The sequence below is a fragment of the Equus quagga genome, chromosome 15 (genome assembly GCF_021613505.1).
Source record: "Equus quagga isolate Etosha38 chromosome 15, UCLA_HA_Equagga_1.0, whole genome shotgun sequence".
NCBI lineage: Eukaryota > Metazoa > Chordata > Mammalia > Perissodactyla > Equidae > Equus > Equus quagga.
The window spans coordinates 34022374-34050066 of NC_060281.1; the positions used below are offsets into that span (position 1 = coordinate 34022374).

At 54.1% G+C, this 27693-nt stretch overlaps 2 protein-coding genes across 4 annotated transcripts; both read left to right on the top strand.

Moving 5' to 3' along the window:
• Positions 1–108: 108 nt before the first annotated feature.
• On the top strand, positions 109–10046 carry PPP1R18 (protein phosphatase 1 regulatory subunit 18). 3 transcript variants are annotated; one of them, XM_046640662.1, is made up of 5 exons: positions 109–535; positions 863–900; positions 1970–3613; positions 8012–8222; positions 9147–10046. In XM_046640662.1, exons 1-5 carry the CDS (start codon positions 388–390, stop codon positions 9164–9166), a joined length of 2061 nt encoding a protein of 686 aa, XP_046496618.1. In that variant the 5' UTR covers positions 109–387; the 3' UTR covers positions 9167–10046. The 3 variants fall into 3 exon arrangements, with proteins under 3 accessions (XP_046496618.1, XP_046496619.1, XP_046496620.1); XM_046640663.1 differs by lacking the exon at positions 863–900 and having other exon boundaries at positions 109–480; XM_046640664.1 differs by lacking the exon at positions 863–900 and having other exon boundaries at positions 412–535.
• Positions 10047–12349: 2303 nt separating this feature from the next.
• Positions 12350–27683, top strand: DHX16 (DEAH-box helicase 16). The gene is made up of 20 exons (XM_046639935.1): positions 12350–12732; positions 14805–15055; positions 15153–15315; positions 15632–15688; positions 17912–18166; positions 18357–18560; positions 18642–18833; positions 19480–19590; positions 19763–19878; positions 21512–21722; positions 21892–21990; positions 22105–22257; positions 23736–23876; positions 24069–24231; positions 24334–24452; positions 24569–24636; positions 25598–25760; positions 25850–26011; positions 26297–26470; positions 27463–27683. Exons 1-20 carry the CDS (start codon positions 12526–12528, stop codon positions 27589–27591), a joined length of 3138 nt encoding a protein of 1045 aa, XP_046495891.1. The 5' UTR covers positions 12350–12525; the 3' UTR covers positions 27592–27683.
• The last annotated feature ends 10 nt before the right edge of the window (positions 27684–27693 follow it).

Here is a 27693-nt window from a genome sequence, read left to right on the forward strand (position 1 = left end):
GCTTCAGGGCTGGGTTTGGGAAGGAAGGCGAGCCAGAGCCTGGGCGCCGAACTTGAGTCTGGGCAGACACCGCGCCCTCTGGCGACGGCTGGGCGGCGACCACTCCCCTTGGACCCACCCCCACTTTCCCGGAGCGGCCGAGTCCTCCTTCCTCCCAATCTTCCAATTTCCCTGCTGCAGACCAGGGGATCCATGGGAGACAGATTGAAGCTAAAAAGAGCCGGGCAGCGGCTCTGGTAGAGAAATGACCTTCCAAAGCACTTGGCTTGCGAGCGCCTCTCCTGCCGCCCCCTCCCCACGGGCCCCCGCAGCCTGACGGCTGCCCTGGACCCCGCAGTAACAAAGGCTGGCCGGGGAAGGCAAAAGCGTGGGGAGGAGCAGCGGGAGATGGGAAGGGCGGGCCGGCTCGGAGCAGCTGCTGCTTCCTCCCTAAGTCCCTCGAGGGGCCTGAGTCACGGGCCGCCGCCCTGGGTCGGCGAGGTGGGGGCGGGCGTCTGGACACCTGGGTTCTCCAGGGGTACCGGGCGGGAGCGAGGTGAGGGGCCCTGGGGACAGAGCACGGAGGGTCAGGGGTTGTGGCGGGAAGAGGGGAGTTCCGGAGCCGAGTCCCACGCGGGGTCGCGGGGAGCGAGGCCCCACCCCCACCTCGGGCTCCGCCCCGCGCCCCCTTCTCTCTCCCCATTGTCCTCAGACAAAGCGGTCGCCGCCCCCCGCCCGGCCCCCAGGTCTCTGTCTTCGTCCCTCCTCCTCGACTCCCTCTTTCCCTCCTCCTCTCCCTCCCTCCTCCCCTCCTTCTTGTCTCCGGATCTCCCTCAATCCCTCTCTCCTCCTCTTCCTCTCTCCTCCTCTCTCCGGACGCCAGGCTCCTCCGCACCCCCTCCCCTGGGAACCCCGCGGCATGTGAGTTGACTGAGGGGCTTCAGACTTGGAGAGGGGGTGTCTCCTCTCTCCCGTCCCCGCTCCCGTCCCTGGCCCGGACACCTTGGGCTGTCTCCTCTTTGTGCCGAGATTGTCTGTGCAAGCAGAGCCGGGTGGGGATGGCCGGCTATGTCAGGGTGCCATGAGAGCCGGGACCCCGGCACAGGATTCGCAGGCTCCGGAGAGAAGAGGCGTGGAGCCGGTCCTCCGTGCGCCTGGGTCCTGGGGCACAGCCGGTGGGGGAGGCAGGCGGTGGTGACGGCCCCGGGGGCGGGGGACGGTGGACGCCAAGGTTCTGGGAACGACCTGGCAGCCCAGACGCCCGGGTTCCGAAAGTCCCCGGGGGAGGGTATTTCCCCTGACCCGCCTTGGGGCGGAGTGCCGGGCGGAGGGGTGGGGGCTGGGGCCGGAGAGGCGTGGCCCCAGCCAGGCTGGAAGGGGAGCCCGGACCTCTGGGGCCCGCGCCGAGACGCGCCAGACTGCAGCCGCGGAACTCCCTTTCCCCTCTGTCCCCTGACTCCCTCTTCTCCCCTCGACCTCTCCACTCTGCCCCCTCCTTACCTCCCCGACACCCCCTCAGGTCCCATTGCCCCCTCTCCGGCAGGATTCTCTGACCTGCCTGCCCACTCTCGCTGCCCCTGGGGTGGTGGTGAGGCAACCTCGCCTGAACCCTGTCCCCTCTCGCCCCCAGCCTCTCTTTTCTCTCTTCTCCCTCACGCCAACTTCTCTTTTCGTCCTTCTCTCCTCCCGCATCCTTGGGACTGTCTCTGATACCCCCTAACCCTGTACTGCCAAATCTGACTCCTGCCTCTGCCCTGAATCTTCACTCTTCCTCTCACCGCACCACCCCCCACCCCCACCAACTTGGCTCATAGCTTTTTCTGTACTTTCTCAGTTTTCCTCCTTCTCCACCCTCTTTCCCACTGTCCTCACCCTCAGCTCCTCTGCCCTTCTCTGTGTACCACCTCTCCCCCTCCACTTCCTCTCCCCCCACCCCCGGGCTCACCCCCTGGCCTCTCTGGAGCCTCTCCTTCCTGTTCTCTGCCCCCAGTGCTCCTCACCTCACCTCAAGGCGACCATGGCCACCATTCCGGACTGGAAGCTACAGCTGCTAGCCCGGCGCCGGCAGGAGGAGGCCGCTGTTCGTGGCCGGGAGAAGGCGGAGCGGGAGCGGCTGTCCCAGATGCCAGCCTGGAAGCGGGGGCTCCTGGAACGCCGCCGGGCCAAGCTTGGTCTGTCTCCTGGGGAACCTAGCCCTGTGCCTGGGACTACGGAGGCTGGACCTCCAGACCCAGATGAGTCTGCCGTCCTCCTGGAGGCCATCGGGCCAGTGCACCAGAACCGATTCATTCGGCAGGAGCGCCAGCAGCAGCAGCAGCAGCAGCGGAGTGAAGAGCTACTTGCGGAGAGAAGGCCTGGACCTTTGGAGACCCGGGAGCGGAGACCCAGCCCTGGGGAGATGCGGGATCAGAGCCCCATGGGAAGAGAGTCAAGAGAAGAGCGGCTCAGTCCCAGGGAGGCCAGAGAGAAGAGGCTGGGGATAGGGGGAGCCCGAGAGTCGAGCCCCAGGCCTTCTGAGGCTCGGGACTGGAGGCAGAGCCCAGGAGAGGCTGGAGACAGGAGCTCCAGACTGTCAGAGGCGCGGAAATGGAGGCTGAGCCCTGGAGAAACTCCAGAGCGGAGTCTGAGGCTGGCAGAGCCTCGAGAACAAAGCCCCAGGAGAAAAGAGGTGGTGGAAAGTCGACTGAGCCCAGCAGAGTCTGACAACCAGAGGCAGGGCCTGACAGAGGCCCACAAATGGAGATCTGACTCTAGAGAGTCTCAGGAACAGAGTGTGGTACAACTGGAGGCTTCAGAGTGGAGGCTGAGCACAGGCGAAGAAAGAAAAGGCTGCTTGGAGGAATGTGGGAGAAAAGAAGAGAGGCTAGTTCCAAGGATGGCCCCAGAAGAGATTACAGGGCTCTCAGAGACCCTGACACGAGAGGCCCCAGACAGCAGCTCTGGGGGAATGGAGGCAGCAGAGCAGAGGCCCAGTCCTATGGAGGATGGCGAGAAGGGCTTGAGGCTGACAGATGGGTGGAAATGGACCCTGAACTCTGGGAAGTGTCGAGAATGGACACCCAGGGACACAGAGATTCAAACTCAGAAACCGGAACCTCCAGAGTCTGCTGAGAAGCATCTGGGGCCTCTTGGTGCAGAGGCTGGAGATGGAGAGGCTGAGAAGAAGGAGGCGGGGGCTCAGGGCTGGCCTCTGAGCGCCCTGCAGAACCGCTGCTCTGTGCCCTCCCCCCTCCCACCAGAGGACGCTGGGACTGGAGGCTCTAGACTGCAGGAAGAGGAAGCAGTGGAACTCCGGCCCCCATCAGCAGCCCCTCTTTCTCCCCCACCCCCAGCCCCACCTGGCCCCCAGTCCCCTGGTGATCCCCTCATGAGCCGTCTGTTCTATGGAGTGAAGGCAGGGCCAGGGGTTGGGGCCCCCCGCCGCAGTGGGCACACCTTCACAGTCAACCCCCGGCGGTCCGCGCCCCCTGCAGCCCCCACCACTCCAGCCACCTCAGCCACAGCTGATGCTGCAGCCCCGGGGTCTGGGAAGAAGCGGTACCCGACTGCCGAGGAGATCTTGGTTCTGGGGGGCTACCTCCGCCTCAGCCGCAGCTGCCTTGTCAAGGGGTCCCCTGAAAGGCACCACAAACAGGTAGGGAGCCGCCAAGCAGACTTCTTAGAAGCGCACTCAGCAGTTCTCTCTGGACCACATCTTTCTCTCTTTTATACCCCTGTATTCTTGTCTTTCTCTATTCTTTACTGCTCATTCCTGCCACCACCCTTCCTGCACACACACCCTTCCTTCTTGTAGCCCTCCTTTTCCATTCATTTCCAAGCCCCAAGGATCCTGCCCCACAATCAAGCGGTGTCCCTGGGTGTGTCTCGCTCAGGGTGTGCCCAGCTGCTCACTACTCACCCTTGCCTCAGGCTCTGAGTGCCACCCTCCCCACCCCCCCCCTTTCTTTCCTTCCCTTCCTCTGAGTTTGTGACCCAACCCAGTCCATCTGGTGGGATACCTGAGCCAAGGTGACAGCCTTGAATCTATGAGGGCAGGTCACCAGGGTGAAAGCACTTCTAGCCTTTCAGGGTAGAGAATGTCCGGGCAGGAACCCTGGGGAGGTGGAGGGGGTGGCTTTGGGATTCTAGGGAGAAATGGCAGGGAGAAGAGAGTGGGGGAAGGTCTCACAGTCCCAAGGAAGAGGGGGCAGAGCTGAGCGGGGACATCCTAGGATAGAGGGGGGAGGGAGGAAGAATGGAACTGGGCTCGCCAGGGAGCAGAGAGAAGGCTTTTGAACCCCTAGTCTGCCCCATGGGAGAGACGCACACAGAGGCCATTTGAAGTGGGTGACCTCGGGGTTGCACACCCCCAGCTGGGCCACTGCTTCAGACAGTGCTCCCTTCTCTCTTGGGACAAGAAAAGCCTTCTCCTCTTCCAAAATACCCCCGCCCCTCACTCCCGGTCCTTCCTCCCTGGACTTCCCCTCCCTCCCCAGTACTGGCTCAGCAATGGTTTTCCCCTCTCTTTTCCTGACACTCTGGCCTCGCCCTCCCCTTGGGGTAGAAAAAGAGAGAAGTGAATTTGGAGGCGCCCTGCTGAGACGCCTCCAAATGGGAGCTGGAGACAGGGGTGGGGGCCGAGGCCGGCAGAAGGTCAGAGGTTAAACTGGAATAAGGACCTGCAGGGAAGTGGGAGCAGCCAGGCTGACTTCTTCCCCTGGCCCTGGCCCAACCCCTTCCCTACACACCAATCACTTTCCAGCTCGAAAATCTCTAAGGAAAGAGAGGTCCCCACACCTAACACATCTCCCCAAAGAGTGGGATGCCCTTCCTCGTCTCCAGTCCTCGTCCTGTGTGTGACGTCCTCAGATTTGGTTTTGTGTCCTCAGTATCAGTGGGAAACCACAGAGACCGAAGACCTAGGTTAAGCTTGGGGGTCACTTGATCACCCCATTCATCTTCATGTGGAGCTTAAGCTCCTATCCCTGACCCGTGGCACCTGAGTCTACCCTGAGTCCTCTGGCTGCTGCCAGCCCTTTCCCCGTAGGGCTGGGCACATGCAAGGGGGTAGGTCTGCAAACTGCCAGGGTGAGGGGTTCAGGAAGTCACTTCCTACTAAGGTTGGCTTGTGCCTTTGGGGAGGAACGAAGAAAGGGAGGCGTGAAGTTTGGGGCCTAAAGACAGGAACCAGCTGAGCGCAGGGCAGGACCTGTGGTGGTGACCATACCTAGATCAGGGAGCAGGGGAGCCGGAAGCAGATCGCCCAAACAGGAAGCTTGGGGTGGGGGCCGGAAGGCTGGTGGGGCCGAGTGGGGAACGCTGGGCCATGGGCCTGCCAGAAGTGTGCTCAGGATGTGGTGAGAGAATAAGGAAGCAGCCAGGCTGGGGTGGGGGCGGGGAAGAAGCAGCATAGAGTTCTCTAGACCCAGACACCTGCCCCTCCATCCTCTCTGCTCTCTCAGCACCCTGCTCTTCAGGGGCTGGCATGCCCTGTCCCAGCACTGCCCCAACCCACTGGCTCAGGGAGAGGAGGACCCCCCTGCCCCCCGCCTTCCCTAAATAACTCGTGTTTGCTAATTCCATCAAATGTCTCCCTGCCATCAGGAGAGAATCCCAGCCCTGCCCCTGGAGTCCAGGGGATGGGCTGGGGCTGGTGCCCTTCCCCAGAGGCCCCTCTGGCTGAGAGATGGACCCCTCCCTTCTCCAGCCCCCTTGTGACCTTATATAGCTGATGAGAGAGGAGCCAGTGAGTCACCCCCCTCCTTACCCGCCCTGCCCCCCCCATGCAGGCTATGCATTCCTGAGAAGCCCAGTCAGAAGTTGGGGGGGGGGGGGCAGTGAGGAGAGAAGCAGGGTGGGGGGAAAGAGACAAACATGGACTGAGAGAAAATAAAATGAATCCTTTTTCAGAGTGGACAATAAACTATGGAGCTTGTGATCCCAAAAGGGGATATGAAAAGAAAACCAAAATGTGTTCCCAGAAGTCTAGGTAAATCTGTCAGTAACAGAACCAGAAGTGGTCCCTTTTGAGAAACTGGGATGTAAGGAGTCTGGTTGCCGTCACTTGATTCTACCAGCTGTTCCCCAGACAGACTGGGGGGCGACTGTGTACACGCTGGGCTACCCCCTACATGATCCCCCAGCATTGGTCCTCTGTTGGGACCTCATCTGAGGTCTGGACCAACCCTTCCTTACCCACTGTAGCAACTTCCATGCTCCTGTCAACACCAGACGAAAGATAATAAATTAGTAAATTCTCTGGTGAGTTAGAAGGTGGTTAAGTGATTATGGGAAAAAAGTTAGAACAGGGGTAAGTAGAACCTAGAGTGCCAGGAGGTAAGGGGAGTAAATATGACAACTTTATAATAGGGTGATTGGGAGAGATGGTGATTGGGGATATTTGAGGGAAGTGTTCCAGGCAGAGGGAACAGCCAGTGCAAAGGCCCTGAGGTGGAAGTTTCCCTGGTGGGCTTGGAGGAAATCACCATGGCCAGAGTGGCTGGAGTAAGGAAGGATGTCCCACAGGTGGTGGTGGGGGGGGGTGGCACATTGGGAGCACCCTGTAGGCGTTGGTCAACTCCTGCTTTTGCTCCCAGTGAGATGGGGAGCTAGTGCAGGGTTTGGAGCCAAGAAGTGACACACACAGTCCCTGAGTTCCAGCTTCCCATGGGGACCCGGGTGTTAGCATCCATGTGTCCTGTCCAGCCAACCTCCTAGCTTCTCTCTTCTCACACCCTGGTCCACACGGAGACTCAGGGATACAGGGCCCCAGCCGCAGGTTTCCCAAACAGACGCCAGGGAAGGCCTGAGTAGATCATCTGGACCTTTCCAAGTAGTTTACATGAATCCTCCTGTTTGTCTCTTTAATCGCTTTGGCTCCCAGAGTTAATCCCACCCTGCCCCTTCCCCCTGAGCTTCTTAGGAGGGCAAAGGGGAAGCGTAGAAGGCAGTGAACAGCTGGGGCTCGCCTGCTCTGGGGACGGTGTGTTTATGAAGGATTTTCTGCCCCCTCCAGATCCCCTCTCTGGTCCTTTGCCTCTGTCTCTGTGTGTCCCTTCTGGTGCTCTCTCTACCCCCACCCTGTGTTTGCCTGGACTTTCCTCTCTGCCCCTGTCACCTCCCCCAGTTGCACCTACTCAGGGGCTCGACTTCTCCCCCATGTGTTATAGAAGAGTTTTGATTCCTCTGGGCCTTTCTGTTGCTCTCCTCTCCCCTCCCAGGCCCTAGACCCCCTTTGTTGTGGGCCCACTCCAGCTGTAGGAGAGGAGTGAGGGGAGCAGGAGAGGGAGGGGTCTGGTGTCCAGGGTCCTGAGTTTCCCAGCAACAGTGAGGGGCTGAAGGTATGGGCATCAACGTGCCTGTCCTTGCTTTTGCCTGGGACTCCCTCCCCAGCCAGCTATTTACTGCCAGCTCAAATCTCCTCTCCTCTGGGAAGCCTTCCTGATTGCCCTCAGGGCGCCCAAAGAGTTCTTTTTTTTATTTTTTTAATTTTTTTTTCCTTTTTCCCCCAAAAGCCCCCCAGTACATAGTTGTATATTCTTCGTTGTGGGTCCTTCTAGTTGCGGCACGTGGGACGCTGCCTCAGCGTGGCCTGATGAGCAGTGCCATGTCCGCGCCCAGGATTTGAACCAACAAAACACTGGGCCGCCTGCAGCAGAGCGCGCAAACTTAACCACTCGGCCCCGGGGCCAGCCCCTAAAGACTCAGTTCTGATCATAGGACTTATCTCTATGTATTTTAATTTCTTTTTACCCTTCTGCCTCCACACTCTAGAAAGTGGGAACCTTGGTCCTGTATTACTCACTTCTGCTGCCCAGGGCCCTGCCAAAGCTCAGGCCAAAGTCTGATGTTGAAATGATATGATTGAAGAGGGAAAAGCAGGGATTGGAGAGCCAGTATGGAAAGGAAAACTAGACCCCAGGGTGAATGGGGAGGGCAAAGTTGCAGGGTGCCCAAATCCAGCTCCTCCTCCCCGCCTTGCACCTGTTCCCCTGGGGCTTCCCCTGCTGGGCTAACAGGCTGACCTCACCTCCTCCCCCTTTCTCATTCTCAGCTCAAGATCTCCTTCAGCGAGACGGCCCTGGAGACCACGTACCAGTACCCCTCCGAGAGTTCGGTGCTGGAGGAGCTGGGCCCGGAGCCTGAGGCCCCCAGTGCCCTCAGCCCCCCAGCGGCCCAACCCGACGACGAAGAGGATGAGGAGGAGCTGCTGCTGCTGCAGCCTGAGCTCCAGGGCGGGCTACGCACCAAGGCCCTGATAGTGGGTGAGCGGAGGCTCCTCCAGCCCGAGCGCGCCCCCTGCTGTCCAGAGCAGGCACTGCGGTCCAAGAGAGAGGGGGAGGACTTAATGTGGACGCTTGGAAGGGGCTAGGCAGAATCTCTACCCCAACCCACCCCTTTAACAGATGGGGAAACGGAGGTCCCGGGAAGCGAAGTGCACGTGGGGTCTCCAGATTTCAAAACCAGGACTCTTTCTGAGCGCTCTAGTGTGGTTAAAAACACAGGGTTTGGGGGGCTGGCCCAGTGCGCAGGGGTTAAGTTCGCACGTTCAGCTTTGGTCTTCCACCGTTCCCCGGTTCGGATCCTGGGTGCGGACACGGCACTGCTTGGCATGCCATGCTGTGGTAGGCGTCCCACATGTAAAGTAGAGGCAGATGGGCACGGATGTTAGCTCAGGGCCAGTCATCCTCAGCAAAAAGAGGAGGATTGGCAGCAGTTAGCTCAGGGCTAATCTTCCCCCAAAACAAAAACAAAAAACCCCACAGGGTTTGGGTCAGACAGGCCTGAGTTTGAATTCCATCTTGTTTCTCACTTGTGGTGTGACCTCAGGGAAATCACCTGACCTTTGGCCTCAAGTTGTTCTTATGAAATGGGGTCAATAATAACCACCTCCTGGAGTTGTTGAGACGGTTAAGTAACGTTTGGGAAGCACCTAGGAACTACAGCTGGACATCAGATTACTTAACCTCTGCTGGGGTGAGATGAAACGAGTTCTAAGAATGCCTGGCACAGAATTCAAGCTAAATGAATGATGGCTGCTGTTGCTGGTAGTAACAAGCACTCAAGATGTGGAAGACGCTATAGGATTTCCTATATGCCAACTGGCCTTCAGTGTGGGGAGTGGGTGGGGCAGGTGGGAGGCAGAGGCCCTCACTCATTCTCTATCATTATTGCTTCCTCTCGCACAGATGAGTCCTGCCGGAGGTGACCTTCTTCCAACACAGGGATATACCTCCCTCCTTCCTAGAACTGAAGATCCTGGAGCCCAGAAGATTCAGAACAGACAGACCCTGAAAATGAGCCTGGCAGGGAAGGGCAACCAACATCTTCCAGCTTGCTTTCCTCATCCTATTTCTGGGGGCAGAACGAATGGCCCAATTTCCACCCTCACCCCAGCTCTTGGTGTGAGTGTGTCAGACGTGCTGGTGCATGCTAGGTGATCCAAGGGTGAGCACCAAGTTCTGGGGAGGAGCACAGAGCTCACAGCGGGCTGGAGATGGAGTACCCTCTCCATCTCCATGAGCAGGGTACACTCTCCCTACAGCTTTCCTTGACCCCCCACCACCCCCTGGGGCTCTCAGGATGTCAGCACTCATCTCCCTGGGAGGCCTGGCCCCCACTCCATTTCTAGGCACTTCTCCCTCCTGTTCCTTAGGTCACTGCCCCTTTGTCTACAGCTCCTGCCTCCTCTCTTGACCACAGCCAGGTTTACAAACCCCACCAGCTCCCAGCCCCACCTGCCAAAGTCCCAGGTTTACAAGCCACGCCTACTTGCCGTGTACATGTGGAGTCCTCTCCCCTGTCCCCTGTTGTTGCCTCATTGGGAGTGACCTGGGGGTGTGGCTTCCTCCACTTTTGCTCAGTATTATTGTGCCTCGGTTTTCCCCAAGAGGGAAGGCTGGGAATCTTAACTCCGTTCCCCCATCCAGTTATTTAATTCTGTTCCTCCTAGTGGTTCACAATTGAATTGAATTGCAGGGGTGTGGGGTGACTAAGGAGGCACCTCGACTCTCTCAGTTCTCCTTCCTTCTCCATTACCTGTTTTTGTTATTTTTTAAACTTTCCGTAATAAAATGGAGCTCTCCGACTCCCGCTGGTTCTCCTTCTTTAGAAAAAAAGTACATGTTGGGGGAGGCTCTGGGTTCATTCCGAGCCTCTCCCATCTTCCTATTTCTCCTGAAGAGGAAGTGGCCATGGCTGTGGGAGGGGCAAATGATGGGGAGGAATCAAGAACTCAGCACTGACATGTAGAAAGGGCTCTGGGAGAGCCCTGCACTGGTTTCTCAAGGACTAGCTGGAGAAGGACTGGTTTGAGGAAGGGTAGGAATTAGCCACTAGCCTGGAAGTGCCATGAGGGCAGACTTACGGCAGTTGAGTTTAATGCAGCATCCCCATGCCCAGCACCTAAGAGACACACAAAATTAGTTCTAGAATGAATGACTGAACAAATAAATGAATACATGAAAAAGTAAAAAGTTGGATGCAAAGGACACTCTCAATTGAAGGATACCAGTATTCAGAAGCCTCTTGCAGTGCCAGCAGCCACCTAGTGTATGACACTGGCTAATCCAAGGGCATTTGCTCCAAGACTCAGGACCATAAATAATAAATCTGAAGTTGCTGCAAAATATAGTGTATTTAGAAATGCAGTTTCCTGAAAAAGAGTCTCCTCTGATAGACAATGAGTTTTACATTCCTAAAGGTTTAAGAACCATCCAGGGGCTCGCCCGGTGGTGCAGCAGGTAAGTGCGCACATTCCACTTCATCGGCCCAGGGTTCGCCAGTTCAGATCCTGGGTGTGGACATGGCACCGCTTGGCAAGCCATGCTGTGGCAGGCATCCCACATATAAAGTAGAGGAAGATGGGCAGGGATGTTAGCTCAGGGCCAGTCTTCCTCAGAAAAAAGAGGATTGGCAGCAGTTAGCTCAGGGCTAATCTTCCTCAAAAAAAAAAAAAAAAAAAAGAACCATCCATAATTCATGGCTTTGGCTTTGTTGCCTAAGTATCGTTGTTATCCGGAGATTTTTCCCATTTCAAAGAATTTCTGTCTTCTCCAAATGTGGAAGATCTGTGTTTTACTTCTCACCAGGTCATTTATTTAAGTCTGCAGGCTAGTAAAGACACAGTTGAGTAGTTCTAGTCCTTCTACGACTACAGGATGCTCCTCTCAGCCTAGTCAGAAGAGCCTCCCCTTCACCAAAACCAAAATGTATTAGACAAATCCATCTTAAACATATGCCAAAGGTCCTTAATTTACTAGCAAGGGAACAAGCAAGGTGTCAAAAGAAGGAGCCAGTTCAGAGAGGCTGTGGGCATGGAGGAAAACAGAATGCTTACATTCGTAGCTAATTAGGTAAAGATCCTAATCAGTTGTGACCCAGGAGAGCAGAGGCAGGAAGCTCTGAGATGCCAGGGGTGCCCAAAGTCCGTCTCAGAAAACAATGCACCCAAGAAGTCAATGATATGGAGCTACCTGTGGCTGTTCATTGGAACAACAATGTTTCATTTCCCAGCAGTAGTGTCTGATAAGTCCAATTAATCATAAAAGCATGAAGCAGAGCCAAACAGGTCAGACAGCAGAGAGTCAAGTAACAAGGTCTGCTTATTTTTATTTATTTGTTTTTCCTTCTTCTCCCCAAAGCTCCCCAGTACATAGTTGTATATTCTAATTATAGGTCTTCCCGGTTGTGCTATGTGGGATGCGGCCTCAGCGTGGCTTGATGAGCAGTGCAATGTCCACTACGGCCATCCGAACTGGCAAAACCCCGGCCGCTGAAGCAGAGCGTGGGAACTTAACCACTCTGCCACCACCAGCTCCAGTTGGAGATCTTTTGAAACAACTTTCTGACACAGCACCAAGAAAAGAGGGCCCCTTTGTTTTTTCCCCAGATCCCAACTTCCTACCTGGAGGTCCTCGCCTATGCGTAACCTGTATTCACCCCTGCTTCAGGTGCCAGTCCTCGCAAAGGTCACTCCTGATCAGCATGGGCTAATCTTTAATAAGGGTGGGCCTGATCTTCTGATTTGAAATGGAATCCCCTCGCAACACAACCACACCTTGCATTATTTTTGGCTCCAGAGAAGTTACACGTTTTATTTATTATGTATCTTGCCTCCCCCCACCCCCTGCAATGTAAATTCGGTAAGGGATTTTTGTCTGGTTTGTTCTTTGCTAAATCCCTAGCAACGAAAATTGTGCCTAGCACACATTAGGCTCTCACTATTAGTTGAATGAATGATGAAACTCCCACGAACTGACCAACAGGAGGCGACAGAGATTCGTTAGGGGTGGAAACGAAATTGTTTCACCGCGAGCTTCAGATACGATTCCGCGAGGTTTCAACTCGCTCGGCCACCGTAGTGCTTAGGCCGGAAAGGGGCGGCCGCTTCCGGCCGCCGCGGTCCGGGAAGACGGCTTTGAGGTGTCGGAAACCGAACCCCGAGGTCCTAAGGCAGCTCCCCTGAGGAGCTGAGGCTCCAGCCCAGGGCTCCAGGCCTCGGACCGGCCTGGCCGCCAGGGCGGCTGCTGGAGCCACCCCAGGGCCGGGAACAGAGCGTGGGTCGACATGGCGACGCCGGCGGGGCTGGAGCGCTGGGTGCAGGACGAGCTGCACTCGGTGCTGGGCCTGAGCGAGCGGCACGTGGCCCAGTTCCTCATCGGAACCGCGCAGCGCTGCGCCTCGGCCGAGGAGTTCGTGCAGCGCCTGCGGGACACTGATACACTGGACCTCAGCGGGCCGGCCCGGGACTTCGCGCTGAGACTCTGGAACAAGGTGTCGGGACGGGTGGGGCGCGGCTGGGGCGGGGCCCAGCGTGGGAACTGCGGGAGAGGAGGTGGAGCAGGGGAGGGGCCCAGGTTATTTTGTCCAGGTGAGGCTGGGGTAACTGTCCTTTGGGGAGTTAAGTCAGCTCAGTTAGCAAGCATTTATCCTTTGTCCGTTGTCGTCTGGATCCTGTGCTAGGCGCTGGACGTCCAGCTTAAGGGAGGAGACCTGGGAGGGCTTAAGTGTGCTAGGTTAAGTGCTATAGAGCAGTGTTTCTCGAACTCTAACGTGCATACGATTCATCCAGGGCCCTTGTTAAAATGCAGGTTCCGGAGCCGACCCCGTAGCCGAGTGGTTAAGTTCGCGCGCTCGGCTTCGGTGGCCCAGGGTTTCGCCGGTTAGGATCCCGGGCGGAGACCTAGCATCTCTTGTCAAGCCATGCTGAGGCGGCGTCCCACATAGCAGAACTAGGAGGACCTACAACTAGAATATACAACTATGTACTGGGGGGCTTTGGAGAGAAGAAGGAGGAAAAAACAGATTGACAACAGATGTTAGCTCAGGTGCCAATCTTTAAAAAAACAGGCAGGTTCCGATTTGGTAGGTCTGGGATGGGATCTCAGTTTCTGCATCTCTAACAAGTTTTCAGATGATGCTGATGGTCCACGGACCACCCCTTTGAATAGCCAGTCTATAGAAGAGATGTGGGGGTGGACGGACCTGTGGCCGAGTGGTTAAGTTTGCGCGCTCCGCTGCGGCGGCCCAGGGTTTCGCCGGTTTGGATCCTGGGCGCGGACATGGCACCGCTAGTCAGGCCACGTTGAGGTGGCGTCCCACATGCCACAACTAGAAGGACCTGCAACTAAGATATACAACTATGGACTAGGGGGGATTTCGGGAAGATAAAGCAGAAGAAAAAAGAAAAAGATTGGCAACAGTTATTACTCAGATGCCAATCTTTAAAAAAAAAAAAAAAGATGTGCGAGAAGTGCTGTGGGAGGACCCAGGAGGTGGGGCTAGTGATCAGGAAAAGCAGGCCTGAAGACACCCTGGAATTTGTCAGGTAGAGAAGGGGAACAGAGTAAAGGTATAAAAGGGGAGCTCCTGGGGCCAGCCAGGTGGCGCAGCAGTTAAGTTCGCAGGTTCGGCTTCAGTGGCCCAGGGTTCGCTGGTTTGGATCCCGGGTGCGGACATGGCACCGCTTGGCAAGCCATGCTGTGGTAGGCATCTCACATATAGAGTAGAGGAAGATGAGCCAGTCTTCCTCAGCAAAAAGAGGAAGATTGGCAGCAGATGTTAGCTCAGGGCTAATCTTCCTCAAAATAATAATAATAAAGATACATCACAAATTCAAAAATAAAAAAATAAAATGAGTTTTAAGAAGAGGAGATATTAAAAAAAAAGGGGGGGGGGGGAGCTCCTGGAGGACCAGAGAGTGTATATCTTGTCTTTGTATTCCTACCACCTAAGAGTACCTTCCAGAAGAGGTGCTCAGTGAGTATATAGGAAGAGTGAGAGTGTTCAGCATGTTCAGAGGATGACAGATAGCCTAGCATGGCTGTCCCATATGGTGCTTGGTGAGGGAGATGAGATTAGAATGTAAGTGATGTGAGGGTAGGGACTTTATGTTAATCTGTTTACCAGGTTATCCCTGGAGTCTGTTGGAGTGCCAGGCCTGTGGCAGGCTTTTGCAAAATAATCCTCGTAGCAGGTCATTGTGTAGGAATGACTTAATCATTGCGAACAGCAGAGGCTGAGCAATTGAGAATTGGGTTTGAGAATGTAAACCCCACGAAGGCTGGGATGTTTGTCTCTTTTCCCTATTTCTGTATCCCTAGCACCTGGTAAGTCCCTGGTGCATGGGACAGGATTCAGTAAACGTTTGTTAAATGAATGACTGAAAGGAAGTTCAGAAGCTGAGAGGCCCCATTTAGGCTGATGAACATGGCGTGAAGCCATGGGGTAGAGAGAGCATGAAGGCTGGCTTGAGATCAAGGCTTTCCTTCAATTAAGAACAGGGCAGGTAGCTGGGCAGAGATCAGGAATTGCTCCGATTCCCTCATCTCCTCCTCCCCTGACAGGTCCCTCGGAAGGCAGTGGTGGAAAAGCCAGCTCGGGCCGCCGAGCGAGAGGCCCGAGCCCTGCTGGAGAAGAACCGATCTTATAAGTTGCTGGAAGACAGTGAGGAGAGCAGTGAGGAGACCGTGGGCAGGGCTGGGAGCAGTCTCCAGAAGAAGCGTAAAAAACGGAAACACCTCAGGAAGAAACGTCAGGAGGAGGAGGAGGAGGAGGAAGAAGAAGAAGTTCCTGAGAAAGGGAAGAGAAAGACAGAGTAAGTCAGAAGTAGGATGAGAGAGGATGGGGCAAGTGGGTGACGGGATGATAAGCCTTCTGAATGCCCTTATTCACCCCTCCGGGCTGGGCTACAGGGGGAGTAAACAGCAGACAGAGAAGCCAGAGTCTGAGGATGAGTGGGAGCGGACAGAGCGAGAGCGCCTTCAGGACCTGGAGGAGCGGGATGCCTTCGCGGAGCGGGTTCGGCAGCGGGACAAGGATCGGACTCGTAATGTCCTGGAGCGGTCAGACAAGAAGGTGCCTAGGAGCAGCACGTTCTGTAAATCCCCAGGAAAATGCCTGGATCAAAGCTGAGGTTGGGTGTGATTGCAGATAGTGATCTCTGGGAATACAAGGGGCGGGCTCTAGTGGTAAGTTCACCTCTATGGTGAGAGGACCCTTCTGGCTAAGGTGACTCTGCTGAACCTGTCGCCATAGAGGTTCCTCCTTGAGAAGGGACATTTTTGTGTGTTAGGGAACATCTGAATGATCCTTGTGATTCCACAGGGGGAATGGTCGTGGGTGTGGGGGGCTTTTGGCCTCACACCCCTCCACTCTTGGTTTCTTCTTCTAGGCTTATGAAGAAGCTCAGAAGCGCCTCAAGATGGCTGAGGAAGACCGGAAAGCCATGGTGAGTCCCAGTACCCACGAAGTCAAGATCAGAAGACGAAAGAAAAGACTTTCTGATGAAGTGGTTAGGGGTAGGGAGAAGGGATACAAAGGATGCGGTGGGGATGCTGATGGGGTGTCAGGTCTCTGGAGGATGGGGTTTGGTTGACAGGAGCCTGCTGAGGATGACTTAAGTTGTAGAGAGAAGGAAGCTACCCACAAACCCTCCTTGACTCCATAGGATCAAATCACACTGTGTGTTAGTGAGGGATACGCAAGCTTTCTCTGTTCCTGAGACTTAACAAGAGGTAATCAAAAGGCAGCTAGAACGTCAAGGGGATGACTGGGGGAGAGGGGCAGGGCAGCTTTCCCACTGCCCAGGGATGTGCTCACCATTCAGCTTGGGCGTACCATCTCCACATACCTTCCTTCCACCTAATGCCTCTGTCCCCTGCGTGGCCTTGTGATCTTTCTCTGGTTTCCTGAATTTCCTCACGGGACAGGGGCCGAGCTCTTGTAATTCATGAACTGGACCTGTGCTGTGAGTCTAGGTAGGGTAGGCAGTTTTCTAAAGGCCTAGTCCTTCGAAATAAGGTCACACTTAGATTTCCCAAAAGAATTTTGAGATTCTTAGTGTCCTAAGAATGGCCTAGTGGCCCTTAGGTCTCTCCTGATCAATCCATCTCATGTCCCACCCTACAAAATGACTGCGGTCAGAGACTTCTGAGACATCAGTGCTAGTGTACTGATTTATTTGCCTGAATTTAATTTTTCTTTTCTTTTTCAATTATGAAAATTTTCAAACAAATAGGAAAGTTGAAAGAATAGTATAATGAACACTCATACAGACTGTTCAGATTCAAAAATTCCTAATACTGTTTGCAGTATTAGTATTGTCTATGTAAATGTGGGATTTTTTTTTCTTTCTTAACCATTTAAAAGAGTTTTAGACATCATGGCATTTTATCCCATCAGTATGTGCCTCCTAAGAATAAAGACATTCTCTTCTAAAACCAGTGCCATTGTCACATCCAGGAAGATGAACAGTAATTCTCACATATCGACTAAGAACCTGTCTACAGGAAAATTTACCAGTTTGCCCAAAATGTCTTTAATAACTGCTCTTTCCAAACCAAATCCAGTCAAGTTCATCATTGCTCTTGGACTTTAGGTCTCATAAGTTTGTCTGCTTCATTCCCTTTCTCCCTGCTCCCTCTGTCTCGTCTTGTACTGTGTCCTATATTCTGGATTTATCTGATCCTCGTCTTGTGGTGTTAAGTTCTTCTCTGCCCTGTGCTTCCTTTGAAGTGGAAGTTGGCTCTAAAGCTCGCCTAGACTCAGATTCAACAGTTGAGGCAGGAACTCTTCTTGGGTGGTGATGCGCACGTCACATTGCATCACACTGGGGACATACTACCTGGTTGTGTGCCTGTTAGTGTAGGTGTCCTTTCTACCAACAGCCTTTCATCTAAGGTTTTAGCAACCACTGATGCCCTCCTGAATAACGTATTCCAGTGGGGATTGCAAAAGGGTGATTTTTGGGTTCTGACATTCCTTCTACATTTATTGGCTAGCCTTTTCATATAAAGAAGAGCTTTTCCTCAAAAACTAGGAATAAGGTACAATTCCTTCTTAAAAGGCATGGCAAATGTTTATTTCCTTTTAATTTCTAATTTTCAGAGTAAGGAGTTTGGTGTGACAGTCACCTCACTGGTGGCAAAAGTTTTTTTCCCATTCTTTGTTTGTGTGTATGTGTGTCACATTGGACTCATGAATTTTTATTTCTCAATATTTTGTTATTGCATATCATTATTCTTTTTGATGCTTAAATTGCCCTGATTTTTTTGCCCATATTTTAAAAATTAAAAAAACCTGTCAGGCCAAAGGAGTGTTTGATTATGGTACTCAGATTAGGTCGTGAGCGTAAACTCCATGTGAAATCTTCACAGAACAAACAAGGAAATCCTAGCAATTAGATAGAATCAGAGCTCCCAAGGAGAGGGCATTGGGTTTTGCCACTATGGTAGAGGAGGCTGTCAGGCTCACAGGGAAGACAGACGATGTTGCTGCAGTGGGAGGGGTCATGGTTAGAGCCGAGAAGGGCCTGAAGGATGTGGCCAGTCTTCTTCTGTCATCCACAGTGTGTCCTGAGAAGCCTGTCAGGGAATTTATCGCTCCTGCGGGTAGGGAGGGGAAGGGTTGCTGTTGTCCAAGATGAGGCTTTGACTGCCCCGTGCTGACCCAGGTCCCTGAGCTGCGGAAGAAATCGCGCCGAGAGTACCTGGCTAAGAGGGAGCGGGAGAAGCTGGAGGACCTGGAGGCCGAGCTGGCTGATGAGGAGTTCCTTTTTGGCGACGTGGAGCTGAGTCGACATGAGCGGCGGGAACTCAAATACAAACGGCGAGTGCGGGATCTGGCCCGAGAGTACCGGGCAGCCGGGGAGCAGGAGAAGCTGGAGGCCACCAATCGCTACCACATGCCCGAGGAGACCCGAGGACAGGTGAGGTGAAGGGGCATCTCCTTCAGCTCTGGTCCCAAAGCTGAGGGGAGGGAAGGCTTCAGGACATGGGCAGTGCCTGGGCTGCCCCCTTCCTTGTCTTGCCTTTCCCAGTGGGTGATGGGTAGTGACTGGGGGTAGAGGACTGGGTGGAGAGGGCAGCCTTTGTCTTCATGTGCCCCTCTCTCCACAGCCAGCACGAGCTGTGGATCTAGTGGAGGAGGAATCGGGCGCCCCTGGGGAGGAGCAGCGGCGCTGGGAGGAGGCCCGGCTTGGGGCAGCGTCCCTGAAGTTTGGGGCCCGAGATGCTGCCTCTCAGGAGCCCAAGTATCAGCTGGTGTTGGAGGAAGAGGAGACCATCGAGTTTGTCCGGGCCACTCAGCTCCAGGGCGACGAGGTGACGGGGAGAGCTCTGGGACACTCTGAGGAGGATTAGGAGCTGGCCCTGAAGCTCACGACCCCTCTTTCTCTCTCTTAGGAGCCGTCAGCTCCACCCCCTCCAACCCAGGCCCAGCAGAAGGAGTCCATCCAGGCTGTCCGCCGCAGCCTCCCCGTGTTCCCATTCCGAGAGGAGCTCCTGGCTGCTATTGCTAATCATCAGGTCCTCATCATCGAAGGCGAGACAGGCTCCGGGAAGACCACCCAAATCCCGCAGTATCTATTTGAGGAGGTATGGCATTCTTACCCTCCAGGCTGCGGGGGGTACCGGCCCTTGGCAGGTGGTCCTGTCCGAGCTCCTTTACCTGATATTTTGAATAGTCGCTTACCTTTTCCACTTTAGTTGTTTGGTCTTTTCCACTAGATTGTGAGGTTCTTGAGAATACAGACCATACCGTTTTTCACATTTCTGTTCTCACTTGCTGCCACTGTGTCCATCCTGGCAGGCAGTCGGTGCGTTCATGTTGAACAGGACGTGTAGACGGACAGATGGTGGGGTGTGTGTGAACCGCTTGGCCTCTGCTCCTCTGCAGGGCCAAAGAATGAGGAGTGAAAGGACTCACTTTCCTGCTTTGTTACCTTCCTTTGTTCCTCATTGCTTCTGGGTCTGCCCCAGCTGGTCTGTCCTTTTCCAGCTAAATCTGGCTGAGCCCTGAACCTGGTTACCCAAAGGGCTGGACTGCCAGGGCTGGCTGAGGTCCCCCTTGAGGCCCCTGGGTCTGCCATCCTATCCGTTTGCCCTTCTTGTCTGTTTTTGGCTCCTATCTTTTTCCTCCTTTCCCCCTGCCCTGCATTTACAGCTTCTTCCTCTCAATTGTCCTGGGCCCCAGGGGCATATATAGCAAAGGGCAAACCTCTTCTTTCTCCTTGTCATTCAGGGTTACACAAAGAAGGGTATGAAGATTGCCTGCACCCAGCCCCGGAGAGTGGCAGCCATGAGTGTGGCCGCCCGAGTGGCGCGGGAGATGGGTGTGAAGCTTGGCAATGAGGTGAGATCTGTGGGGCCTGAGGGGCAAGGGAAGCCCTAGGGTCAGGGACTCAGCCCACACTGCCCTCAGAGCCCCACACCACAGGTCCAGGCACTGGCCCCTTGTCCCCAAGCCCTGCCCTCCCTTCAGGGAATACCAGCCCACTCTTGATTGCTAATGGCCCACTTGGCAGGTTGGCTACAGCATCCGTTTTGAGGACTGCACATCAGAGCGAACTGTCCTCCGCTACATGACAGACGGGATGCTTCTCCGAGAGTTCCTGTCTGAGCCTGACCTTGCGAGTTACAGGTATGCACAGGGTCCCTGTCTCCCATGGGAGAGCCACCCGCTTTCTCTTTCCCTGGGTCTGCTGCCCTCCTCCCTCTAGTACCTTCTTGTATCTCTTATAATCTCTGGCCTTTGTCTCCTTTCTTCCCACCCAGCCAGTTTGGCCATTGTCTTCTGATTAATCAAGCAGTTCGTGAATCATTGTGGTTCAGAGGGTCCTAGAACTGATCTCCAGGACCATGGAGAGGAGGCCGCAAGTAGAAGAGACTGCAGAGAAAGTCTCTCCCTCCCTCCCAATGTTTCCAGAGTTTAGAAAAAAACCAGGATGGTAGTGTGGTGCTGTGAGGACTTGAAAAGCCATGTGAAGAACACTTGAAGAAACTTAGAATGTTCAGCTCAAAGGAAGAGACTCAGGGGAGACATGCCGGTTCCCTCTAAATATGTGAAGGGCTGTTACATGGACAAAGAGATCAGACTTGTTCTGTGTGACTCCAGAGAGCACAACTAGGGACCATGGGGAGGTTACAGGGAGATGGATTTCAACTCAATACCAAGAAGCCATAGAGTGGCAGAGATTATAGGTGCTGCCAGAGGGCTCAGATTCTGGCTTTTGTGCCTCTGGCTCAAGTCTTGGGGTGGCTTGGCCTATGAATAGTGAGTTCTCAGTGCTGGCATGGGCCAAGCAGAGGTTGGCTGAGCATGTATTGAGGGGGAGAAGGGATTCATGTGTGGGATGGGGTGGGGTCAGGCCAGCTGAGCAGTACGTGCCTTTTCAGTTCTTAGAAGCTGTGGGTTTCTGGTCCTAGAAGATCACAGTGATGGAAGAGCTATGACTTGATCCTTCCCATCCCTTGCAAAAAATCTATGAGAACCCATGGGAGGCTAGCTAATGCAAGAGTGATTGGGATATGGGGTTTTCCCATCAAGCCAGCTTGCTTTGTGAAACGGCTGGGGAACTTCATCATCATGGTCAGGGTTAGGCACAAAGGGTTAAGGTTGGGGGTGAGCTCCTCTGGGTTTGGAGCCACCCAGAAATCCAAAGACTGGAGCAAGGAGAAGGAAGGTGACACACACATAACTAAGTTAGGAGACCATGAAGTCTGCAGAGTCCTCTAAGGTCAGGGTAGAAAGGCTCACCCAACCCCTCTCTCCAGAAGGAGGCAGCAGGGCCAACAGGGATGTGCAGCAGTCCCACAGGACCTTGGGAGCTTCTGGGCTGTTCAAATCTTGGTGGCTCAGGTCTGTCTCTTCATTCCCAGCCAGTCTGGGGGGCCCAGCCTTATTTAAAGAGACCTTGCCCTTATTTTTTTCCCCCCTTTAAAACAGATACTCTTACTTCTACTGAGTCTAGCAGACTCTTGACTCTGATCGAGAGGGGATGTCTGACTTGTTCTGGCCTCGGCTTCTAGCCTCCAGATCTTGGCTGCTGTTGTTTGCCCAGGCTGGGATAGGCTGCAGACCACAGGGCCCTGGCCTTCTCTAACTTTCTGTTGGTCTTACTTAACTGAGCTGATTGGCTTCTCTTTGGAGCCCCCTCCTCCACATTCATCTTGGGCTCTTTGCTTCCATCCATCCCCTCATCCAGGGGACCCTAGTGTCCATTCCTGCATTGCCCAGCTCTCCTTGCTCACTGCTCCCCCCGTTCCTTCCCCAGCGTGGTGATGGTGGATGAGGCTCATGAACGGACCCTACACACAGACATTCTCTTTGGGTTGATCAAGGATGTTGCTCGCTTCCGACCTGAGCTCAAGGTCCTGGTGGCTTCAGCCACACTGGACACTGCCCGTTTTTCCACCTTCTTTGATGATGCCCCTGTCTTCCGAATCCCTGGACGCAGGTTTCCAGTTGACATCTTCTATACCAAGGTGCCCTCTCGGAGGGTGGGCTTAAGTGTGAGACAGTGGAGCTGGGGCCTTTGGAGGAGATTGTCCAAAGAGGGAAGGGGGAAGCGGAGAGTCCATAGGGGCACTGGGAGGAGAGGAAGAGGTTTGCCTGAGTAGGTGGCCTTCCTGTGAGCCCTCGCCTCCTCCCCAGGCTCCAGAGGCTGACTACCTGGAAGCCTGTGTAGTGTCGGTGCTGCAGATCCATGTGACCCAGCCCCCTGGGGATATCCTGGTGTTCCTGACAGGACAGGTACGTGATGTAGGGGGAGGGGAGATAATATGTGTATCCCAGGGGAAGACAGGGCTGGTGGGTCTGCCTTCTGTGACTCTGGGACCCCTGCTGCTCTCCCCACCCTAAATCCAGGAGGAGATCGAGGCTGCCTGTGAGATGCTCCAGGATCGCTGCCGCCGCCTGGGCTCCAAAATCCGGGAACTCCTGGTGCTGCCCATCTATGCCAACCTGCCTTCTGACATGCAAGCTCGTATCTTCCAGCCCACGCCCCCTGGGGCACGGAAGGTCAGTTGGAGAAACCCACATTCTTCACCCCTCTAGTTCGCACAACTAGTAGTGAAAAAGAAAGTATGTGCCTGCCCTGTGCAAGGTGTGTCTTGGGCACTGCTGCAGCTACAAGGCTGAGTAGCAGTCAGTCCCTCGCCTCTGGAGCTGGAGAGAGAGGATGAATGTGGTATGAACCGGGAGAGCCAAATGCATGGTTGGGAAAGTAAGCACCGTAGAGATGCAGAGGAGAAGGGAAGCCCTTGGTGTGCTGGGAGGTTGGATTTGATCTGGACCTCTACGAAAAGTGGTGGGGGTATCAGAGGAAGGCCTAAGGTATGTTTGAGGTCAGAGTGTAATCTAGAAGGCTCAGTGGAAGGTTCACCCGGTGAAGGAGGAGAGAGGCTAAAAACAATTTTGGCCTGAGATTAGGGAGGGCCTTTGATGACAGGTGGAAGAGTTTGTACTTTAGATGACTGAGTGACAATTAAAGGGTTTTGAGCAAAGATGTAACTTTCATTTGACAAATATTTAGTAAGTTCCTCCCACGGGCCAGGTACTGTTCTAGGGGATGAGGATACAGTGGTGAACAAAACAGAGTCCCTAGCCTCACAGACCTTACAGTCTAATCTAAGTGAGGAGACAATGGACATCTTAATGCATAATGTCCATTTGTGACAAATGCTGGGAAGAGATACAGTGCAGCACAGGAAGGTGGAGACTGACTGTGGGGAGTGGGGTGAGGAATGACAGGAAGGTATTTTCCTTGGGGTATAGGGAAGGCCTCTCCCTCTCCTGTACGGTGAACATAAAGCCATAAAGCCAAGGCCTGAACCAGGGAGGCAGGGAGCCAGGCTGATATCTGGGAGAAGAGTGCACCCAGCAGAAGGAACAGCTCGTGCGGAGACACTGAGTGAGGCGTGCGCTCAGACCTGCCAGGGAGCAGCAGCTTGCAGGAGTGGAGCGAGGGAGCCAGTCGTGCTAGGAGATGAGATCAGAAACATAGCCAGGGGCTAGATGATTCAGGGCTTTAAGGGACTTGGATACAATTCTCTAGCAGGATGGGAAGCCACTGAAGGATGAGGGGAGTGATGTGACAGGTTTACATTTTAAAAGGACCGTTCTGGATGCCATGTAACCAGGGCTAGGAGTAGAAGTAGGGAGACTCCTTAGGAGGCTGTTGCAGGAAGAAATGTGTGAAGGTGAATATGAAAGTGGTGGTGGGGAAGACAGGGGCAGGAACCTGGCTACCCCATCTCCCATCTCTGGAAGAAACCCTAAGTCCTCTCCTCCATTTCCTTTCCACCTTATGCCCCTGCTGATCCCTACTTCTCCCTCTCCTTCTGCTGGTCTAGTCGCCCTCTCCTGCCTTTGGACACTAATCCCCTTAGCTCTTGCCCCTTACCTGTACCTGCTTCTCTCCTCGCGATCTTCCAGGATTACTTTTTCTAGGTAACTAGGTGGGTGGGGTCTCTGGGTGACTGTATCCTCTCACTCAGGTGGTTGTGGCAACAAACATCGCCGAGACATCGCTCACCATTGAGGGCATCATTTACGTGCTGGATCCAGGGTTCTGTAAGCAGAAGAGCTACAACCCCCGCACAGGCATGGAATCGCTCACTGTCACACCCTGCAGCAAGGTCAGCAGGGTCTCCATGAGGGGAGGGGGAGTGGAATCAGCCTACAGGAAGGTCCAACTCAGAAGCCTACGAGGGCTTCTTAGGGAATGGGGGCTAAGCAGTCTACATCCTCCCAGATTTCTTGTGTAAATACTACCCTTTCTCTTTTCCTTAACTCAGTTGTCAGCCAGCTTGCCTCTTCTTTGTTTCCAGGCCTCAGCCAATCAGCGAGCTGGTCGGGCAGGTCGGGTGGCTGCTGGGAAGTGCTTCCGCCTGTATACCGCCTGGGCCTATCAGCACGAGCTGGAGGAAACCACAGTACCCGAGATCCAGAGGACCAGCCTGGGCAATGTCGTGTTGCTGCTCAAGAGCTTGGGTGATTGGGGTCCCCTGTCCACCTGAGAGAGGAGGGAGGTGGGGCTGGAGTCACTGGTCCTTGTGAAGGGACTCTGTTCTACCCTGTCACATCTTTCTCCAGGGATCCATGACCTAATGCACTTTGATTTCCTGGACCCGCCACCATATGAGACCCTGCTGCTGGCTTTGGAGCAGCTGTACGCTCTGGGAGCTCTCAACCACTTGGGGGAGCTCACCACGGTGAGGTGGGAGGGCAGCGGGCTGGGGCAGGATGAAGGAGTCGGGGTGACCCCTTGAGTGGTGGAGGGACACCTGAGGGACAACTGGCTTCAACTCACTCTCTTTCCTCTCCTTAGTCTGGTCGAAAGATGGCAGAGCTGCCAGTGGACCCCATGCTGTCTAAAATGATCTTGGCCTCTGAGAAGTAAGCCCCCCAGTCTGGCCGGGTCCCCAGCACAAACTGGCCATGCCTCCTCCTGTCTCTGGTGCTTTCCTTGCTCTTTTTCCCTCTGCCACAGTATTCTTTAACAAATAATAAGTTACTACAAAACTCTTATTGCCCCTTTTTTTTTTTTTTTTTTTTAAGATTTTATTTTTTCCTTTTTTTTTCTCCCCAAAGCCCCCCCGGTACATAGTTGTGTATTCTTCGTTGTGGGTTCCTCTAGTTGTGGCATGTGGGATGCTGCCTCAGCGTGGTCTGACGAGCAGTGCCATGTCCGCGCCCAGGATTCGAACCAACGAAACACTGGGCCGCCTGCAGCGGAGCGCGCGAACTTAACCACTCGGCCACGGGGCCAGCCCCTCTTATTGCCCCTTTTGAGGCCCATAAATGTCAGTAAGACACTGTCCTGTCCTTGATCATGATATCAAATGGCTAAGATTGACAAACAGAAAATTTGGGGGCATGGGTGAAAGTGGAGGATTTTCCATCTGCGAGGAGCGCTGGGTGAGGGCTGGTTTGGGGACTCACTTATTTCTAAGGTTTCAGACTGGAACAGTTAGATGTAACTGTGGAGAGACCACCTTTAAATGCCATTCCTCTCCCGTGGTTGAGGGTCAGAGATCATTACGTGAGCTTAAAGAACTGCTGTCTTTCTGCAATGCACCTACCACACACTTTCCTACTGCAGAAGCCGTGGAGTGCTCAGTGCTTCCCTGCCGCCGCCTCTGTGGATATGCCTGCTCTCTAACTGCTTCGTCTGTGGTCCCCACCTCCTTGACCCCCATACTGCTGGCACTGCTATCAAATCTGTCTACTCTGATTTGTAGCCATTATCCCAGCCAGCATCCCTCACGGGAGGACACACCCATCACCTTCCCCCCTGCGTGTGTCTGTTCCGATGTGTCTTGCTTTGAAATCTCATGTTTTTCCCTTCCTGCCCCAGATACAGCTGTTCAGAGGAGATCCTGACGGTGGCTGCCATGCTCTCTGTCAACAATTCCATCTTCTACCGACCCAAGGACAAGGTCGTCCATGCTGATAATGCGCGTGTCAACTTCTTCCTCCCTGGTGGGGACCATCTGGTTCTGCTAAACGTTTATACACAGGTCACTGGGCTTGGGTGAGTGGGAATGAGGGAAACATGGGGGACTCTGGTCCTTCCCTATACGTAACCCTCACCCCCTTGTCTTCACAGTGGGCTGAGAGTGGTTACTCTTCCCAGTGGTGCTATGAGAATTTTGTACAGTTCAGATCAATGCGCCGAGCCCGGGATGTACGGGAACAGCTGGAGGGGCTCTTGGAACGCGTGGAAGTTGGTCTCAGTTCCTGCCAGGGGGACTATATCCGTGTACGCAAGGTCAGTGTTTTAGTCTACTGCTGCCCACCCAGTGTCTCCCAGGGAGCAAGCTTCTCTGGGGGTCTGCAGCCATTCCACCAGCCTGAGTGTGCCCTCCTCCACTGGGGAAGGTGTGCTGCCCCCATGCTTTCTTCCCCGGACCACTGAAGGCCCCTTCTCAGGGGGTTCTTCATGCATTCTGTACCTTTCTGGTTCTCCAGAAGCCTGAACTCAGAAGGTAGTGAGTGCTGAGGGTCCCTGGATGTCTGGCTTTCCCATTGACTTTCTCTCCCGCCTGCCCCTTAGGCCATCACTGCTGGTTACTTTTACCACACAGCTCGGTTGACTCGCAGCGGCTATCGCACAGTCAAACAGCAGCAGACAGTGTTCATCCATCCCAACTCCTCCCTCTTTGAGGAACAGCCACGCTGGCTGCTCTACCATGAACTTGTCTTGACCACCAAGGAGTTCATGAGACAGGTGAGGGGACCATCCCCTGCCTAGGCAGTGGAAATTGTACAGGGGGATGGCATCCTGGTAAGCTAAGAACCCAGGTTCATGTTGCTGGAACTGCCAGAGAAACAGGAAAACACATTGGCTTAAGGTAGGATAAAACAGAAAGACACCTTTTTTTTTTTTGAGGAAGATTATCCCTGAGCTAACTACTGCCAGTCCTTTTTGCTGAGGAAGACTGGCTCTGAGCTAACCGTGTGCCCATCTTCCTCTACTGTATATGTGGACGCCTACCACAGCATGGCTTTTGGCAAGCGGTGCCATGTCCACGCCCAGGATCCAAACCGGCGAACCCCAGGCCGCCGAGAAGTGGAACGTTCGAACTTTTTTTTTTTAAAGATTTTATTTTTTTCCTTTTTCTCCCCAAAGCCCCCCAGTACATAGTTGTATATTCTTCTTTGTGGGTCCTTCTAGTTGTGGCATGTGGGACACTGCCTCAGCGTGGCCTGATGAGCAGTGCCATGTCCACGCCCAGGATTTGAACCAACGAAACACTGGGCCGCCTGCAGCGGAGTGCGCGAACTTAACCACTCGGCCACGGGGCCAGCCCCGGAACGTTCGAACTTTTAACCGCTGCACTACACCGGGCCGGCCCCAAGACATCCTTTCTAACAGCTGTCTCAGCACCTACAAAGATCTGAGAACTGTATATTCATTCAATTATTTGAATGCCTGTTGCCTCAGTGTTTCAGGTGCTGAGGTGATAATGGTGAACAAAGCAGAGGTGGTCTCTGTCCTCTGTGTACTTTAGCCTTTACATTCAGGCTTTTTTTCAGGATAGCTTACTTGGGGTCTTGAATACTCGTAGAGGTGTGTCTGCCCTTGGGGTATATAGTAATAGAGCCAGGCACCTTTTCTCCTAGGCCTGCAGTCAAAGGGGAGAGAACTTTTTTTGATCACACACACGTGAGGATCTAGGACAGAAGGGAACTCTACTGACCTCTTCTCTCCCCTTCTAGGTACTGGAGATTGAGAGCAGTTGGCTTCTGGAGGTGGCTCCCCACTACTATAAGGCCAAGGAGCTAGAAGATCCCCATGCTAAGAAAATGCCCAAAAAAATAGGCAAGACAAGGGAAGAGCTAGGGTAAAGAGGAGGGGACATAAAACAGAACCTGACACCAGCTCCTTTTCCTTCTGTACATTATTTAATATCTATTAATAAAAATATTTTTGGAATAAAGCTTGTGGGA

What these genes read in the sequence shown, in the direction of transcription:
- PPP1R18 (XM_046640662.1), top strand. Translation starts at nt 388, where the DNA reads ATGGGAAGGGCGGGCCGGCTCGGAGCAGCTGCTGCTTCCTCCCTAAGT. An exon ending in GGGTACCGGGCGGGAGCGAG is followed by an intron (nt 536 to 862) that starts GTGAGGGGCCCT and finishes TCCGGACGCCAG; the next exon opens with GCTCCTCCGCACCCCCTCCC. An exon ending in CTGAAAGGCACCACAAACAG is followed by an intron (nt 3,614 to 8,011) that starts GTAGGGAGCCGC and finishes TCTCATTCTCAG; the next exon opens with CTCAAGATCTCCTTCAGCGA.
- DHX16 (XM_046639935.1), top strand. Translation starts at nt 12,526, where the DNA reads ATGGCGACGCCGGCGGGGCTGGAGCGCTGGGTGCAGGACGAGCTGCAC. An exon ending in GTTGCTGCTCAAGAGCTTGG is followed by an intron (nt 24,232 to 24,333) that starts GTGATTGGGGTC and finishes ATCTTTCTCCAG; the next exon opens with GGATCCATGACCTAATGCAC. An exon ending in ACTATATCCGTGTACGCAAG is followed by an intron (nt 26,012 to 26,296) that starts GTCAGTGTTTTA and finishes CCTGCCCCTTAG; the next exon opens with GCCATCACTGCTGGTTACTT.